This window comes from Pleurodeles waltl, chromosome 10 (genome assembly GCF_031143425.1).
Source record: "Pleurodeles waltl isolate 20211129_DDA chromosome 10, aPleWal1.hap1.20221129, whole genome shotgun sequence".
Classification (NCBI taxonomy): domain Eukaryota; kingdom Metazoa; phylum Chordata; class Amphibia; order Caudata; family Salamandridae; genus Pleurodeles; species Pleurodeles waltl.
The window spans coordinates 4,587,209-4,607,110 of NC_090449.1; the positions used below are offsets into that span (position 1 = coordinate 4,587,209).

General features: G+C 45.7%; 1 protein-coding gene across 1 annotated transcript in view; it reads left to right on the forward strand.

Moving 5' to 3' along the window:
• Positions 1-19,902, forward strand: part of CACNA1F (calcium voltage-gated channel subunit alpha1 F) — a 1,139,147-nt gene that overhangs the window by 598,722 nt on the left and 520,523 nt on the right. Inside the window, exons 25-26 of the mRNA XM_069209307.1 lie at positions 4,300-4,407; positions 15,088-15,140. Of these exons, the coding sequence (XP_069065408.1) occupies positions 4,300-4,407; positions 15,088-15,140 (161 nt within the window). The remainder of the gene's footprint in view (positions 1-4,299; positions 4,408-15,087; positions 15,141-19,902) is intronic.

The following is a 19,902-nucleotide window of genomic DNA, read 5'->3' on the forward strand; positions in this document are numbered from 1 at the left end:
AGCAATCCTTTTCCCGATGGATAGTTTCCTGTATCCTGGTGTGCTGTCAAAAAGCTAACAGGACCCTATCGGTTAGACCAAAAGCACACTCCATGAGGGGTAAAGCGACCACTGTTGCCTTGATGAGAAATGTCCCTATAGCTGAAATTTGCAAAGAAGCTACATGGAGATCTGTTCACACATTCACCAAGCACTAGTGCTTGGGTTCTGATGCTAGAGCAAATTCTCAAGTAGGACAGGCCTCCCTCAGGAATCTATTTGCTTTAATGGCTACCTTACTAATTTCTCTGACTTCTCCACCTCTCTTGATGGGGATGGGCTTGCTACTCTACTCAGTGCTTATGGCTATCAATGGAGATCCCCTGAGAGAGAAGGAATGGTTTCTTACCTGTAATCCCACTGAAGTCATAAGCAACCTCCCTCCTCCCCGGTGAAGTTGACTGAGATAACCATGGGACTTTCATATCAGTCATGCATCACCTTAAAAACAACTGAAGCTACTGCCACCTGCTGAGAATGATGGGATATTGGTGGTCTCTAGGTTCGTAAAGGCATAGTCTCTGTTTTTAACTCTTATAATGACAATGTAATCTCTGTACTCTAACAAACAAGGGTTTTTTAAAGAGATTTATGCTCCTTTACAAAAAGATACATGATTCTTCTGGCCCCTTTTCTAGTACAAGATGAAGAAACGGGCCATTGTAGCCTGTCCCTGTAGGCTGCATGATGATTTCCTCTCATAAGTGACTCTGCAGGCCTTCCCGATGAAAGGCGAACATCTGCACTTTAGAAAATATATATTGTGAAAAGGTGCTCAGGCAGGACTATTCAGTGATTATGACTTCAGTGGAGATTCCGCTAAAAGAGAATTAGGATTACAGGGAGGAAACCGTTCTGTCAGATGGTTCACCCCAGTCTGTTCTCCTTGAGTTTGTGAGCTAATACAGTATGGGCATCTGATCCTTCCACAAAAATGCATGAACATTCTCAGTGATTCAAAACGACCTTTAACACATTCAGCCTATTCATTCACATGGAAGAGATTTTGCATTTGGTGTTCTAACAAGATTGTGGATCCAACAACCTACCAAGATGTCATTCTTCCGTACTTACTTCATTTAGCCGAATCTGACTTACAATTTTCTTCTATAATGTCCTTCACAAACCTCTTTTTTAGAGAAGTTGAAGGAGGCTGTCCCTCCCATAAGGCATCCATTTCCTCCCTGGGAGCTCATTATAGGGCCTGATTTAGAGTTTGGTGGAGAGTGTTACTTTGTCAAAAACGTAACTGATATCCCGTCCGCTGCATTACAATTCGATTATAGCATATGGAACTTTTAATAGGGTGGACAGGATTTCTGTCATATTTGTGACAGAGTAACCCCTCCGCCAAACTCCAAATCGGGCCCATAGTTCTGTCTCACCTCAATACAGGCCCCTTTTGAACCCATTTTCAAATCCTCCTTGCAACATCTCTCTTGGAAGACTGCTTTCCTCATAGCAATCACATCAGCACGTAGGGTTAGCAAACTCCAGGCATTGTTTCCACAAATCATGCACCGTTTTTTATTCCAGTAAGGTAGTGATGAGGACTCACCCAAAATTCGTACCTAAAGTCATTTCGGGCTTTCATGTCAATCAGACGATTTTCTTGCCGACTTTCTTTAATCGTCCTTACACACTTGCTGAAAGGGCTCTGCACTCTCTAGTTGTCAGGCAAGTTTTAAAGTTTTATCTAGACAAGAGATATCCCAAAGTTGGACCAGTTGTTTGAAAACTATGCACCGGTCCATACAGGTCTAGCCACGTCCAAACAGTCCATCTTCTGATTAATAGTATCTTACATTCCCTTATGTTATCAAAAAGCAAATGAGGTTCTATCCAGTTGACCTAAAGCTCACTCCACTAGAGGGAAAGTGGCTACTGCCACCTTAATGTGAAATGTCCCTATAGCTGAAAACTGTAAAGCAGCTACATGGAGATCTATTCATATGTTTACCAAACATTACTGTTTGATTCCAGATGCTAAAAATGATGCTCAAGTGGGTCTGGCCTCCACGTGGTATTTATTTGCCGGATTTTGTCGATTGGTCTCCTCTGCCATTTTCACAGCTGTTGGTGGGGATGGGCTTGCTACTCTATTCAGTACTTATGACTATCAATGAAGATCCCCTGAGAGAGCAGGAATGGTTTCATACCTGTAACCCACTTCTCTCTCAGGGGAGTCGCCATTGGAGTAATTAGTCACTCTGCCCCCTCCTCGGTGGAGATGACAGAGGTGATTATTGGACCTAACTGATACTGTCACATCCTGTCCATAACAAATGAAGCAATTGCCACCTGCTGGGATGATGGGATACTGTTGGTCTCTTGGCCCTTACAGGTGCAGATGCTATTTTTACAGTCAATTAATGGCAGCCTATAGGGCAACACTGTCCTTTTTTCCTTCATCTTTCTCTTCTTGAAAAAGGGTTTGTGAAAGAGATTTCAGCATTCTACCAAAGATTTTGGCTTTAAGTATACATAAACATGGGTATTATTACCCTTTTTAAAAAGCAATCTGAAGAAATTGGCCATTATAGCCTTCCGTATAGGCTGCCCAATGTTCTTTCCTAAGTGTTTCTCCAGGCCTTCCTGAAGACAGGCGAAACATCTACACACAAGAAGAGGTATTGTAAAGCACACGTGGATGGGACGATTCAGTGCTTATGACTGCAATGGAGATTCCCCTGCGAGAGAACTGGGATTGCAGGTAAGAATCCATTCCTTGTCTTCCATGGATCAAGTGGGTTCCAGCAGATCACTTTGTGGTCTTGAAGAAGGGGCACCTGAAGAATGCCCACCGGCCACAAGTATGCCTATTAAAAAACTTCTCAACAGAGTGATGGTTGTGTGCCTGTCCCCCATAGTCAGTGACCAGCTCCGGCAAGAAGACTTGATTCAGCTTTTACCCCTGATCGCTGAAGGAGTACCTGGGACACATACACTAACTAAGAGGACATTACAGGACGCCTGCATCTCCACATCTCTTTGACAGGTAAATGAGGCCAGCATTGTCACTGGCTCCTTGTGAAAGTGATGGAAGACTAAAGACATCTAAAGGTCGGTGCTTTGCCATGATAGATACTGTCCTAGGTCCACTTCTTTCTCCTGTTTGTGGTGCTCTCTGAAGATCACGCCCAAGGTGTTTCTGTTTCTCCATGGCATCCAGTCTGCTCCTATTTGTGGAGATAGCATGGGGTCCTTCGGCTGTTCCATCCTCGCTCCCTCTTCCGTTTCTGCAGGTACCCTGTGCACTGTTGCCTCTGATTACTTTAGCTCATCATAACTCTCTGACTTGGAGCCTTAGCACCTACTGAACAGAGCTGCATCTAGCTGTGGCTCTCACAGCGAGAATATGAGTGCTAGAGGCATACAGTCTCCCATCAAAGACCCAAAGTGCTGTTGTGCGTGGGTGAAATTAGTAAAACAGTTGGCTGCTGTGCAAATCAGGCACCGACATAAGGCTGTTTCTGTTTTAAATGCTGTTTATGTTACCATAGTTATGTCCATAAACAGTTTCTTGCACAAGAAGATTATATTTTTTTTCTCCACTTTTTAACCATTTTAAAGTGAACTGGAGAAACTGTGGTTGAACATAACAGAAAAACTGTATTTTTATTGGCATAATAATACTGATTAGAATTCTTTAAAAGCGGGACAGCTGTCCATCCTTCTTTCACCCCTCCCTGGTTCCATTGAGACAGGCGTTCATAATTCTTTTCTTAAAGGAACTTGCACCATTATATATATTTATTTTTTAATACATTGTTTTCTGTAATTTTAAATATACCCATGCTAATGTGAACTTCTTGTATCAGTGATTTTCCGCCTCACTTTAAGAGCAGCCTTGTGCTCAGCCCATCTACCTAAGGTAAATCAGATAAGGGATCATGTGTTCGATGGCGTCCTCAGCTCATCTCTGACCTCATGGCCTGGATGAAATAGACTTTTCCATAGGTCCAGTTATCTTTGACATTTGTGGAGATAATGATGGAGACATTTTGAGGTAATGAGAGGACATCTTTGGGCATGGATCCAGATTTGACATGTGGAGAACTCCTTGGTGTGTGGTGACCAGTTGCAGTGTGAAATAGGTAATGCTGGGTTTAGGAACAGTGACTGTAAAGGAAACAGTTTGAGAGTCTCTGGAATTTTGGGAAGCAGTAAGATCAGTTTTATGGTTCATAGAAAAAAGTTTGTGGAGTATAATGGCAGTCTTCCATATTGAAATGACCTTTGGCACTCTTTTGCTTCTAGCACGTGGTCCAGTGTGTATTTGTCGCAATCCGCACCATCGGAAATATCATGATTGTCACCACATTGCTGCAGTTCATGTTTGCCTGCATCGGGGTCCAGCTCTTCAAGGTAAGAGAATTGCCCCCATCTACTCCACCTAGAGGGATGTAGAGGGTTGAGATAGAAGAAGCTGCAGGTAGAAAAAAAAAACAGAACTTTGAGGATGAAGACAGGGATAAGCACAGTGTTAGTGAAGATGAGAGAGGTAGAATATTAGAAATAATGACTTCAAAAGTAAAGAGAGAGCAGTAAGATCATAGAAGAAAGTAGATCATATGCGGAGCAAGGAATAACAACAGGTAGGTATGGTTGCAGAAAATGAATCAAATAATATGACAAACAGAAAAATAAGGAAAAAGGACAGGAAAGGCAAGGAGCGAACAGTAGAGCGGATAAATAAAGACATGGCAGAACTAAGAAGAGGTAAAAAGCCAGCAGGAGAGGCAAAGTTAGACCAATCAAGACCCCATTTATGCCACACAACTGAACTCAGCATTATGAACATTTGTTAGGAGGCGTTTATATCCTGATGCACTAGACTGCCTCTCATATAATTGGGCCAGAGAGCTCTCCTTGGGCTGGCATCCGATCAGTCATAGCATTTGTAAAGCGCAGCACTATCACCCCTAACGGTATCTGGGCGTTGAGGGTGCCATGTCCCTGCTGAAAAGCCATGACTTGAGTCTCCTTCTGAAGTCCCCCAGGGAGGGAGCTGTTCGGAGGTGGAGGGGCAGGCTGTTCAAGGAGCGGCCTCTGCTGCAGCTGCGATGGATGGGGGTATGTGTGCCAGGTTTCTGAGGCAGAGCATAGTAGTCTTGCTGGGACGTGGAAGCTCAGTCGATGGTTGATGTAGGACGACCCTAGGTTGTGGAGAGCCTTGTATGTAAGTGTGAGGATTTTGAAGGTTCGTGAGGTGTGGGGTGATGCTTGAGTGCTTGGGGAGGTTGAGGATGAGTCTGGCTGTGATGTTCTGTAGAATCTGGAGTCTTTTACGTAGCTGGGAGGACACTCCGGCATAGAGACCGTTGCCATAGTCGAGGCGGCTGGTGACCAGGGCGACTGACTTTCTAGTGTTGATAGGGATCCATTTGAAGATTCGGTGGAGCATATAGACGATTTAGAAGCAGGAGGAAGTGGCTGAGTTTAATTGTCGCTTCATGGATAGTTGGCAGTCGAGGATGATGCAGAGGTTTTGTGCGTGGTCTGATGGAGCGGGCGTTGGTCCAGGTTCTGCTGTGGTCCCTTACTGAGGTCTTCTTCCCAAAGAGCTGTTGATTGCTATCTTTCTCGAGCACCTTGGCCGGGAATGGAAGCAGGGAGTTTGGTCTGTAGTTTTTAAGGTCGCTGGGGTCGGCCGAGGATTTCTTTAGGAGGGGTCTGACCTCTGCATGCTGCCATTCATCTGGGAAGGTTGCCATGGAGATGCAGGTGTTGAGGATGCAGGTAAGTTCCATGCTATTAGTATTGGCTCCGAGGTCGAAAAGCCAGTGAGGTCAGTGGTCAGTGGGTGCCTCTGAGTGGATGTATGACATGATGGCTAAGTGGTCTGTGTGGTAATCGGGGACCTGTAGGTTATGATGTGGCTGATGTTCACTACTTGAGAGATGTTGTCTAGGCAGGAGGTGGAGGGTTGGGGGTCGAAGTTGTTGTATATGGTGGTGATCTTGTTGCGGAAGTAGTCGCAGAGTTCCTGGGATGGGTGGTTCTCCAGCATTGGATCTTTCATAGATTCACATGCTTGAATCATCCCCGTCGTCGAGGTGGGAGCCTCATGGTAAACTTAAATACATAAAGCAGTAAGTCAGTAAAAGTAAAACCAGTAGGCCCTAGTAGGCCTCATAGGGTATTTTACAGTCTATCCACCTTGTTTTGTGAAAAAGACCCAAACTTCAGTATCAACCAATCAGGATTCAGCCCCTCCCAAACACTCCCAACAGAGGCTGAATTCCCTCAGATTTTCTACCGCAGGTCGTGTGAAGGGAGTCTCCCTGAGCTCTGCTCAGTTTTTTTCCTATTCTCTGACTGAAGATTGTTTTTTCTCTCAGGAAACTAGCTACAGCTTTAATATGTCTGAAAAGACAAAGAAGGGTCTGTTCAGAGACTGTGACAACTGTGGGAAGAAGAGACTGCATGTTGATGACCCCCACAAGAAGTGTATCTACTGCCTTCATCCAGACCACAAGGTGAGAGACTGCAAAATCTGTCGCACCTTTAGTCAAAAAACCCTCAAAGACCGTGAGGGTAGACTTCTCTTATGGCTGCAAAAACAGAAAGCCTTAGAACATCCTTCCTGAGACGACAGCGAAGCGTCATCACAGACTTCTCGCCCTCAGAAAAGAACAGGTGAGAGAAGTAGAGGGTCGGATGAACCACCAAGGAAGGTGCCCAAAAAGACAAAACAAGTCTCTACTGAAGTGAAAAAGGATGTTTTCCACTCAGAGAAATTTAAACATGGGTCAAAAAAGGTTCATTCAGAACCTACTACGCCTTTGCACCGAAAAAGCACCTCAAAAAAGCCGTCCCTGTCTCTGTCACCACAAAAAGAGCCAGAAAAACTCTTTTCGGTGAAAAAACAACCGTCGACAACCACCCCGTCGACGACTGTGTCGACGGTAACAGCGACCACGGTATCGTCGTCGTTCACAACACCAGCCTCACCAATGATTATGACGTCGTCGCCGTTGTCATCGGCGACGATAATTACAGCAAAATTTTTCAAGAAAGCTTCGTCGGCAACCACATCGTCGACAGCGGAGGCCTCCTGGGTTCACCAATCAACCAGGGCACTCCCATCTACGAAGCACCTCTCAATGAGGTTTAAAAAGGCACTGCCGACGACGGCATCTACACCAGATACGTCGGCGAAACGACCGTCGTCTATAAAGTACCCGTCGACGAAGGGACCATCGACGAAGGATTCGTTGACAAAGGAGACGCCGTCAATGACGGAACCGTCGACAAGAAAGCCGTCGACGAGAGAGCCGTCGACGAGAGAGCCGTCGACGAGGGAGCCGTCGACGAGAGAGCCGTCGACGAGGGAACCGTCGACGATTATATCTTCCACAGCACTAACAGGTTACAAACCATCCACCTACCTGGATACTTCGCCACACCATTCCTCATACCATCAGGACGACTCCACCAGATTCTTACCCCTTTCACTTATTAATATAGGGGACAAGGCGTCTGATATTCTGCCGATGCATACCTCACCAAGTAAAGTGTTACCATACCCACCGCAACATCTTTTAGACGATGATGACGATGATGCATACTCTCAAAACGAAGGAATGTTTGGGGCAGCTAGTAGCCCGTCCCAACTCAATGTCAAATGCCAAGAGTTTGATGAAGAAGAGGATCAACATTACCAGCCTAGTTATGCCTCAACATCTTATCCACAGACAGAACAACCATCGCCCCTTGCTATGCCTAGCACATTAGTGGCAGATCTACAATATATGTTGAAGGACTACTATAAAAGATTTCCACCATCAACTCAGTCCACGCCACCTAGACCTCAGAGCTACCAGACACCTCGGCAAGCTCAGACTACTAATCTTTCCGAAACGCCACAGGCTAGTATACCTGTAACTAGCCAAACTCCGGAAGCTTGCCCCTCGTCAGACGACGAAAGGGAAGAGGGCAAGCTAAGAGATTTGGCGGCTAGTGAATGGGATGATTATCTCGTTCCCACACCATCTCCACCGCCAGCAGGTCCAGTAGATTCTCCTCCAGAGGACATAGGAGGTTTCCATAATTTAATAGAGAGAGCGGCGAAACGTTTTGGCCTTGCAATTGTTTCCCATGAAACCGAATGTTTTTTGTACGATTTTAAAGAGCCATCAAAAAAATCTGTAAGAGCCATACCCATTGTAGATTTCTTATGGCAGGAGGGTTTGAAGGCAATGAAAAACCCGGCAACAGTGCCTTCACAAATGCCAAGACTAGAGAAAAAATACAAGGCCCCAGATGATTCTCCGGCCTGTCTAGTCTCACAGCTGAAACCTGACTCTGTTATATCACAGGCGGCTCAGCGACGTCCCAAAAACCCCTCCACACCTATTGCGTCTCCCCCAGACAAAGAAGGAAGGAGACTAGACAATATCGGTAAGAAATTCTCCTCGGTTGCTGCAGTCACGGTTAAGGCGGCTAATTCCCTCGCCATCCTGGGAAGGTACGATCGCCAGATGTGGGCAGACATGTCTACCTTTTTAGATTTACTGCCAGAAGACGTCAAGGTGGAAGCAAAAAAGGTCTTGCAGGAGGGAGAAAGGGTCTCCGCAGAGATAATAGACAGCGCAATAGACATTTCTCTCACTGGCTTTAGACAATTAGCTGGCGCAGCAGTCCTGCGCAGACAAGGATGGCTTAAAGCTACTTCATTCAGACCAGAAGTCCAGACTCGTGTTCTCGACATGCCTTTTGATGGAGAGAGTTTGTTTGGCAAACATGTCGATGACATGTTGCAGGCTATCAAGACGGATACCGATACAGCAAAATCCCTAGGTACCCTGCAATATAAAAAAACAACCTTTTCGTGGAGCAAGGGGTAGAGGTAATTACTCCTTTCGAGGTGGATACCAACAATACAGGTCACAATATCCGTCTTCCTCCACAGGATCACAACATCAGTACCATCAGCAACAGCAGCATTATCGATTACCACCGGCCACAGCTTACAAACATCCAGCTAGAGGAAGAGGAGCTGCCCGAGGAAGAGATACAGGCAGGAAGCAATGACCCGCGGATCATCTCAAAGCTTCCCCACCAACCAACATCGAGGGTCGGACAGATGGGTTCTCGATGTAGTGGCCAGAGGTCATACTCTGGAATTCACACAAAACACCACCAATTGTTCCTCCATCGGGCCCACCGCCTCCGAGGCCGAACCAACTCCTCAGGGAAGTAAGAATAATGCTAAGAAAAGGAGCAGTAGAACCAGTCCCTTTATCTCAAAAGAACAGAGGATTCTACTCCCGTTTTTTCCTTCTAAAGAAACCCTCAGGAGACTGGCACCCCATCCTGGACTTGAGAGCACTAAACAAGTTTCTAAAGAAGCAATCGTTCAGGATGGTAACATTGCAGGATGTCCTGCGCCTGTTAAACACCGGAGATCGGATGGCATCCCTAGACCTCCAGGATGCCTATTTTCATATCCCCATATATCGCAACCATCGCAAATTCCTAAGGTTTAGAGTAGGAAGTATGCACCTCCAATTCCGGGTTCTACCATTCAGTCTCAAATCAGCCCCCAGAATCTTCACAAAAATGTTAGCTCCGGTAGCAGCACATCTCCGCCAGTCAGGTATCCAGGTCTTCCCTTACCTGGACGACTGGCTTATAAAGGCACCCTCAAAATCGCAAGTAACAAATCATATCTCCTATTGCCTTCAATTGTTACACAACCTGGGGTTTGTAGTCAACTACCAGAAATCTCAGCTCTACCCCAAACAGGAATTGAGTTTCTTGGGAGCAATTCTGGACACAGTCCGCAGCAAAGCGTACCCATCTCACGAGAGGAAACAAAAGTTAACCTCCTTGGCAGACAGGCTATCCAGAAAAAAGTTTGTTTCAGTCCGCATCTACAAATCATTGCTCGGAATGATATCATCATGCATTCCGCTAGTCCCAGATTGCAGGCTCCATATGCGACCCCTGCAAGAGCAATTAGACATACAATGGACCCAGGTCAACGGTTCCTTCGAAGACAAGATTCGCATAACGGCTCTAATGAAGAACACCATGAGGTGGTGGGTGACTCTAACCAATTTGTCAAACGGGCTGTCTTTTCTTCTTCAAACACCAAGTTACATAGTAACAACGGATGCCTCCCTCAAAGGATGGGGTGCACACTGCCAGGACCTGCAAATCAGTGGAATCTGGAATCAGAAAGAGGGTCAGCTCCACATCAATTATCTAGAACTCAAGGCAATACACTTAGCTCTAAAAGCTTTCTTACCAAAGATACAAAGTTCAAGCGTCTTAATCAGGACGGACAACACAACCAGCATGTTTTATCTAAACAAGCAAGGAGGCACAAGATCCCTACAACTCTCGAAGCTAGCCCAACAAATTTGGACATGGGCCATCAAGCACAATATTTCACTCAAAGCGGAGCATGTGCCAGGACAAACCAATGTTCTAGCAGACACCCTGAGCAGGACAGTGATTCCTTATCACGAGTGGGATCTAGACCAAAAAACTCTCAACGGCCTTTTTCTATTATGGGGCAAACCGAACTTAGACCTATTTGCCACTCTCGAGAACAAGAAATGCCAGTTCTACGCAAGTTGGCTTCCCCAAAAAGATTTGTGGGGGAATGCGTTTTCGATGAGATGGTCCGGAGTTTATGCCTACGCTTTTCCTCCGATCCCACTCATTCCGAGAGTCATCAACAAACTGAAGGCGGAGGGGTGTCGCCTTCTGCTCATAGCTCCCAGATGGCCCAGACAAGTCTGGTATACGGAGCTCCTCATGCTCTCAGAACGACCACATCTACGACTCAGACAGAGTCCGACTCTTTTAACGATGCACCAGGGACAAGTCAGACACCCAGATCCATCGTCTCTTCATTTGTCGGCTTGGCTCCTGAATACAATGAATACTTGAATCTCAACATTCCCCCGGAGTGTGGAGACATCTTAGCAAAAGCTAGAGCTGCCACTACCAACAAAACCTATAAACTTAAATGGAAACGTTTTTGTATATGGTGTGCAGCAGAAGATATACATCCTTTGTCCTCTACTCCAGAACAGATACTTCCATATCTCCTGCTCCTGGCAAAATCAGGACTTGCATATTCTTCCATTCGGGTACATCTGGCAGCAATCTCCAGATACCGCAGATCACCGGACAGACTCTCATTGTGCTCCACAAGAATTGTCAAACAATTTATGAAGGGCCTTTTTCGGGTCTTCCCGACAGTTAGAAAGCCTCCACCACTATGGTCCTTGAATGTTGTGTTGATGCAGCTCATGAAAGCTCCTTTTGAGCCGATCCACAAAGCTGACCTAAAATTCATCTCATGGAAAACAGCGTTACTGCTAGCTCTTACTTCAGCAAAAAGAGTCAGTGACATTCAGGCTTTCACTGTCAAACAGCCTTTCCTCCAATTCACAAACTCAGGTGTCATCCTGCGAACAAATCCTAAATTCATCCCGAAAGTTCCTTCAATGTTTCACTTAAATGAACCAGTCATCTTAAAAACCTTTTTTCCAAATCCGCAAACAGTAGCGGAAAAAACATTACATTCTCTTGATATCAAAAGATGTTTAAAGTTTTATCTACAGAAAACTCAAGCCATCCGCCAGTCGGATCAATTATTTGTAGCATTCGGCGGAACAAAAAAGGGGCACGCGGTGTCCAAACAGACTATAGCAAGATGGATTGGCCTGGCAATTAAATTCTGCCATTCAAAAGCAGGAAAACCGCTCCACACCAAGGTGAGAGCCCACTCTACAAGATCGGTAGCCACTTCAGCTGCACTCTTTGCAGGTGTACCACTACATAGCATCTGTAGAGCAGCAACATGGTCCAGCCAGCACACATTTACGAGGCATTACTGTCTAGAGGAAACTAACAATGTCGATACAGCAGTGGGACAGGCAGTGCTGAGGCATCTATTTCGTTAAGGTGAGCCTCTTACACATCCCACCACCACACTCGAGGTATGTTCGTTATTGGTTCTTAGTCTCGTTAATAGCTACAGTGTGTTTTACTCTAATTTTGTGCTTCAGATTGTTCACCTTGTTATACTGCGTTAATTTGTCGTAGTCTTCATAATAATAACACAGATTGTGTCAGGATTTTCGGCCACACACCTGTTATTGCTCTTCTATTCGGATGTTTATCGATATAGATATATTCATATGTATGTGGATTTTTAAAGCTGAACTAAGGTGAATCACATCACTTATAAAATTACGATAGAATTACAGTCAATGTAATTCACTAATTAAGAAAACATTACTGCTCGTTATTCTGATTCAAGCATGTGAATCTATGAAAGATCCAATGCTGGAGAAGAAAATTAGTTACTTACCTGTAACTGCAGTTCTCCAGTATTGGTATCTTTCATAGAGTCACATGCGACCCACCCTCCTCCCCTCAGAGGCTCCCCTGTTATACAGATATTAAACTTCACACTCCTCCTAGAAAATCTGAGGGAATTCAGCCTCTGTTGGGAGTGTTTGGGAGGGGCTGAATCCTGATTGGTTGATACTGAAGTTTGGGTCTTTTCACAAAACAAAGTGGATAGACTGTAAAATACCCTATGAGGCCTACTAGGGCCTACTGGTTTTACTTTTACTGACTTACTGCTTTATGTATTTAAGTTTACCGTGAGGCTCCCACCTCGACGACGGGGATGATTCAAGCATGTGAATCTATGAAAGATACCAATACTGGAGAACTGCAGTTACAGGTAAGTAACTCATTTTCATAGTCGACTCTGTGGCTTTTGAGTTAGAGAATTCCTTAATGATTTAGAGGTCTTTCATGTGGTTGGATGCGGTGTCGACGCGGGCAGTGATTGCTGCTCTTTTTGCTGTCTTGATGTGGTGGTAGTTGCCTTGTAGGCAGCTCTTTCGGAAGGGTCCTTGGTCATGTGCCATTGTTTCTCGAGTCGGTGGCAGTCGCGTTTGGAGTTTCTGACCTCCGGAGTCTACCATCTCACTGGCTTGGAGCTGTTGTTGTCTTTAGCTGGTTTCAGCAGGGCGACTCTGTCGACAGATTTGGTGATCCAGGTAGTGACGTTTTTGACGGCCTAGTTGAGGTCGAGATCTGCAGTGGGCTCAGGTTGTGGGGTGCCTAGGGCCTGTGCCCATAGAGTCTTGGTTACCTTGCCCCAGCTTCAGTGGGGGGGGGAGGGGGGGGTTTGGTTGAGGTGCTTGGAGGTGTGTGCTGGGAAGCGGGATGGTAAAGTGGATGATGATGTGGTCAGTCCAGATGAGTTCAGTCACGTGGGTGAAACTGATTCTGTTGCTGGAAGTGAAGATGGCATCCAGTATGTGTCCAGCTTTGTGGTTGGGTTTGGCGACCGGTTGGGTGAGGCCTATGTTGCTGACGTTCTCTATAAGGGAAGTGGAGTTGGTGTTGTTAAGGTGGAAATTGAGATCGCTGGGTAGGACGTAGTGGAGGGAGTCAATGGTGAATGAAGTGATGAGGTTGGCGATGGCGTAACAGAGGCTGGGGGTGGTCCTGGGGGTCTGTATGCGAGAGTTCCTCGCGTGGTGGTGTTGGAATCGGTGTGGAGTCAGAAGTTGAGGTGGTCCATGAGGGGCTTTAGGTCATCGTCGGTGATGGTACATTGGATGGTTTCCTTGAAGATGATGGCGATGCCCCCGCCATGTTTGTTGGTGTGGTCTTGGTGTATTATCTTGTAGCCATCAGGGGTGGCCATGGTGATGTGGTTTGAGGAGAGTGTTAGCCATGTTTCAGTGATGAAGGCGACATCCGGGTCGTGGGTGGTGATAGTGTCCCAGATTTCTGTGGCGTGTTTGCATACGGAGCAGGTGTTTAGCAGGATGCACTGGAGTAGTGCTTGATTGTTCATAGTCTTCTGTGTGGGTGCAATCTGGGCGTTAGTGTGCGCATGTTGGCCCACGTTGCAGGAGAAACTGTAGTGTAGGCAGGTGAAGGGCCCTTTCGTTGATAGGCTGTGAAGCAGCTGTTGATGGGGTGTGTGACGTTCAGGGCCTGGACCTCCTTGGTGGTGTAGCAGTGGGTGGTGGGAGGACCAGGGGGCCTGGCACTGTGCACGGTCCGGGCGCAGATGGGATTGCCTTTGGCGCACCTGCGGCACGGCAGTGGCGCTAAGGTGGTGTCAGCAGGGGCATCAGCAGAAGCAATCAGGCTCAGGAATGTGGGCGGAGCTATCCCAATCAGGCTCAGGAATGCAGGCGGAGCTATCCCAATCAGGCTCAGGAATGTGGGCGGAGCTATCCCAATCAGGCTCAGGAATGCAGGCGGAGATGTCACAATTCAGGCTCAGGAATGTGGGTGGAGCTGTCGCAATGAGGCTTACGAATGCGGGCAGAGCTGTTGCAGTCAGGCCTAGGAATGTGGACAGCTGTCAGCAGCAGGCAGGAAGGCCGTGGAGTGGCTTGGGAGCTGTGACCAACCCAAAGATGCCTCTCCAACCAACTTACCAAGATATCTGTGGCCTGGCACCAGGCTGCCTCTCTCATTTTATTAATCAACAAAAACTCCTTGGGCTGGCACCACACCGCCTCTTGAGACTACAGTCTTTCTACGTCCCTGACTCATAGTGTCTGCATCTCTGAGCTCACTGTGGACCTCTTCCTGCATGAGCCTGACCATGTGAAGTTCAGAAAAGCTTTGAAAGCACACCAGGCTGCTCAGCCTCAAGACATCAGTGGCCCAAGCTTGCTCGCAGATTTTAATGTCTGATGGTTCCAGTGCATTGCTCAGGTTCTTGCCCCTCATCTTCCTCACGCCAGTCTTAGCGTTCTGAAATGTACTATTCCAGCCGCTTAAATAAATAAGTCAGGTGAAGCATGAAGTAACCAGAACAGGCAAGGGAAAGACAGGAGAGAATAAGCAAAAAGCAGAAAGTATTGGGAAAAAAGAAGAGAAAGGCCAGGAAACATTCAGACGCAGCATAAAATGTTTTATGAATTCAGGGACAAGCAAGCCATTTTTCTAGGGTAAAAGTCTGCAGATGCTGATCTGTGCATTGCTAGCACTGAGGTCATAACGTCCGATGAAAACCCTGTTTTTATTTTTCAGGGCAAATTCTTCAGTTGTACTGATGAGGCGAAACACATGCCAGAGGAGTGCAAGTGGGTAACCAGGACTCTGCACCTCGCCTGCTGTTCTTATCAACAGGCGTGTCCTCCACAGTCTACCCTCCTCTGTCCTGTACTCAGTGACATATTCCTATATTTCTTGTCCCCGTCCCTGCCTTGTTCTGTTTTCAGTTGTGTTCTGCTCACACTGACTCCTGTTTCTGTGGCCTTACCTATCCCCCTGATGACTCAAAACCCATGACACCAGATTTCATGTATTTACTCGTTATCATAGCCCCTCCTCTCTCTGGCTTTAGTTGACTTTAAAATACAATTTCCATAAATTTGTGCAGAAGTAATTGACTTTCAAAACGAGCATTTCATATAAACATACCTTCTCCAGCATTAAATCATTTGTATATTCACAATCTTGATTTGTTTTGTCATCAGGCTAAAAAATCTATGATAGTCAGTACTAACATAGCATTGCACCATTACAGTTAAAAGCATAGGAAAAAAGCCCTATGTTAATACACCAGACCACCTCATGGTGTGACCCGAACTTCAGCCAATCACGACTCTAGAATCACAGCTTGTGTCCTGACAGAGGCGTCCAATTGCTAGATATTCTACCTAGAAATAGTGAGAGAGGATAGACTCCCATGAAAGGGGAGGAGGGAGGGTCAGAAATGAATCTATTAAATATACCAATGCTATAGGACCAAAGTTACAGGTAAGCAAATCATTTCTTCTCCAGCATTGGCTCTTTCATGGATTCACAGTTCCCATCATCAGGCTGGGAATTCTTGGTAGTCAGTGCTAACATAGTAGCAAGACATTTATCTGACACTGCCATATGCCATGTGTAGAGCATCCACCGCATTTTATCACCCGAACTTCGGACAGTGATGTCTCCTGCTGTCAGACTTTCAAAGCTTGTCAAGAGGAATGTTTTGTAGTCCCATGAAGGGGGTTGGGGAGGGGGGGGGGTAGGGAGGTTGGGTGACTATGAAAGATGACAATTCTGAAGAACTGTATTTACAGAGAAGTACTTTTCTCTTCTCATCACTGGATGTTTAATCAATTCACATTCTTGAATTTACTAAATGCAGTATTACAACTAATGTAAAAGTAAAACACGGAAAGTGGCTTACCTTAGTGAAACACGTTGCGTAGCACAGCCTGGCCACTTGCAGTGCCAGTTTTCAACTGTATGTCGAGGCAGTAATGCTTGGTAAAAGTGTGGGTGGAGGTCCATGTTGCTGCTTTACCAATGTCTTTTAGGAGCACTCCAGTGAATAGTGCAGCTGTGGCGATCATGGCTGTGTTGCACTGAGTTCCTGTTCTGGGTTGTGTAGGCGCTCATGCACGCCGAGATCCAGCCGATCTCTGATTTTGATAGAGAACAGACCTTGGAATTGCAAAGAGAACCAAATGCTGATCTTACTTGAGAAAGTCGTTTGTCCTTTTGAAAAAATTATTGCATGCCTATCCTATTGTCCAACTAGAGTAGGGACCACAGCCCAATGAGCTTACACAGCTTAAGCCATGTAAAACATCCACAGGTGATCTTTTAAATATGAACTCAAAGATCCACCTCCCACCAGCAGGGTCACACCTCAGAGTCCCATGGATGGACCAATGCACCCTAAATATATACTCAATGGAGAGTTCAGCCACTAAAGTAGGATGGACATTTTTGGAATGGTATGGAAAGGTACCTCTGGTCATCTGCCAGTTGTACAAGGGCTTACTACTGGCAATCCGTGTGCGGTACAAATGTCTGTAACATTACAACAAGGGAGGTTTACATTATACATAGTCATCTTTCGATGACCTGCTCTGGTACCTCCTGTGGACAGGGAACACTTAACAGAGGTCACAAAGCTGCTCCTGGAGTAGTGAATGGGCAGTGTCAAGCCAGGATGGCATCGGGGTGAGCTCCCTCACCTGCACCTTCTTCTCATCCTGAACCCCGATGGGCTTTGGAAGGAGAGCACCCTCAAGAGTGATGTGGAACCAGAGGACCCAGAAACTGCTACTTGGCGCTCCCAGTTGAGGGTGGAGAACTGCTTGAGAGCAGCCAGTGTGGGTGACTGAGCTGTGGGGCCATGTTGTGGTCTGCAGTCTCGCACAGAGGAGTCGCAATGAGGCTGCTCTCGATTGAAGAACAACCCTAGCGGCAGCACAGAGGTGAGAGGGGAAAGAGGTTTGTGCCTCCACTCTTAGCAGGAATGAGATGGCTCTCATTGCTCAGTTGTTGGGGTCTGTGCTAATTTCCCACCAAGGTCTTCCCCTTATACCGGAGAATTGAAAAACCAGGAGAAACTGAATAGACTCTGTCCTATCACACAATAATTTCTTCACTTGGTGAAGTAACTGTTATGACTACAACTCTTAAAAAGGGCAGGTGTCTTGCAATGAAGATGCGTATGCAGATTCTTATAAAGCACCAAACACACAAATTGTAAAAGCCCAGTGACTCCTGCACTTTTCAATGTGTGATCTCAGGTCCACCATTAGATGCCAAAGACAAAGGCAACACCACATCAAAAGGGCTTAAATTAGTAGTGGGTGGAAGTGCAAAGATGTGTGCCAGATTCAAATAAGACCCCAGCCACCGCCTTGTGACACCTGAAATGGTGAAAAAATGGGTAAAAAGCCTAACTTTCTCCCCAAGGAGAACTTCAAGACAAAACTACACCAAAAGATCTATGAAAATGAGTTTGAGATGACGGATTTAAACAAGACATCCAGGTTATCAGAGAAAGGGTCTTCAATAACAAAGTTGGTATAGTCTGTATCAGCCAGTGATGATGACCTCCAAATCAGCGCTTGTTCACAATTGAAGATGAGCTGAAAACGTTGAAAGAGAACTGTGCCGGCCCTTTAAGACAGGTCGCGCCGGTACAATATCAGGATCTGTAATGCACGAGAGGCAGAAGAAGACTCAAGCTTCTAGAAGTTCTGTTTAGACCTGTTCAGCGCAATTCAGTGTGAGCACCAGAATTTTGAAATTCAGATTTTGCAAGCTCTAAGAAAAGGCCCATGGTTTCTGCCTCAAGATATGTTAGTGAAACTGGTATCTTCCTAGTGTATGGACAGTGTTAGACGAGAGGTGAGGAAATCAAAACGCCTCAGTGTGGTATACCTTCACTATCCCTAGAACTTCAGTGGAGACAGATCCATTGGACATGGACCTTCCCAGTGGTGCTGTGGTTCCAGTCAGACTCTAAACCCTACATGAGTCACACTTTGGAAGAAGAGAATGAAGCCTAAGAAATTACAGACACCTCCAGCTAATATAATCCAGGAATACAAGAAGCAACATTAAAGCAAAAGACAAATGGGAGAGACCCTGTTCACTAAGGAATTCCACACAGACAGCTTGAAAGGAGGGGCTGTAAAGTTACATATCGAGTTACCTTCACAATCCTAAATCGTTCACTGAAATTGCACGAGTCAACCACCTCCTGTGGTGGTAAGTAACGGAGCCGGGGGTAGGAGCACAGGGAGGTGGTTCCAGAGAGCATTTTTGGCTATGATGTGTTTCACAAATGCGCCAATGATGCATCTAATCCGTTCCCAGGAGGGTTGTTTTCAAACTAGATATGTGAGGTTCTTCTTCTTTAGTTGAGATGGTTTATGCAGGAGGGAAGGTGCATATTCATAGAGCATGTTTGCATGTATCAACCAAGAGTTAGTACAGGACCAAATAAGGCAGCTTTTAGTAGCAACGCAGATATGGTGAAGATAATAGCCCTGAACGTGAAATGTCTGAATCTCCTGTTAAAAGACATCGGATTTAGGGAGCAATAAAATTTGAACTTCCTGACACAATCTGCCCACAGGAAACTCACCTCCTTAACAGTGATGGCCCCAAGATGTAGAACAAGCTCCGTCCACAGAGAACTGTGCCAAAGCAGAGGCAGAGAGGAAAGGGGCTATGGTATTGTTTCCTACTTATATTGACTTTACAATGAAAAAGGCTGCATCGCACTCCAAGAATGGTGGTTTGTCTGTGTAATAGCAGACCTGGGGGGAAGGAAATAACCACCTTAGCTACATATGCCCTGAATGTAGTCCAGACGCACCCCCTCTTGACTGATTGGCAAAGTACAAGAGTGGGTCCTGAGAGAACTAATATGGTTGAGAGACTTTAGCCTGGTACGTTAGATTGCCACCCTTAAAATATCTTCAGGAATCATTAGGGGAAAACTACAGGAACAGGGCCCGTCCGACATATAGTGGAAGCGTGCTCCTGAAATGGGACATTACATATGTTTCACATGTTCATAGGTACTACTCTTGGACAAATCAAGCTTGGAGCTTCCAACAAATTCTCAAGCCACTATTAGGATAGATATAGCAGTGATGGCACTATTAGTTCATGCAGCACTTACATAAGAGGTTGACATGGGGTTGAGGCTTAACAAAAGTGATAACTGGAGGTTATATGAATCCCTTTTAAAGAGAAGGCATTAATGAATACTTTGAAAATAATGGCTCAGGCGAAGTCTTGCTTTTCACCCTGTGAGATTCATTTAAAGTGGTTAGTAAAGGCCAATGAGTAGCAGCAGGGGCAGAGCAAAAAAAGAAACTGGAATTTAACAAAAATTAAATGCAGACCTTTAAGTAGAAGAAGCAAGGTATAGGCCTGCTAGATTGCCTAGGATCTTTAGATTTCGAACTTCCCTAAGTGGTCATTTGAATCTATTAGCAACAGAAAAGTCAGAAAAGACACCCCTATGCTTCAAACAAACATTTTACAAAAGGGCCAACAAAGCTGACATTCTGTATAAGGCTTCTTAAGACG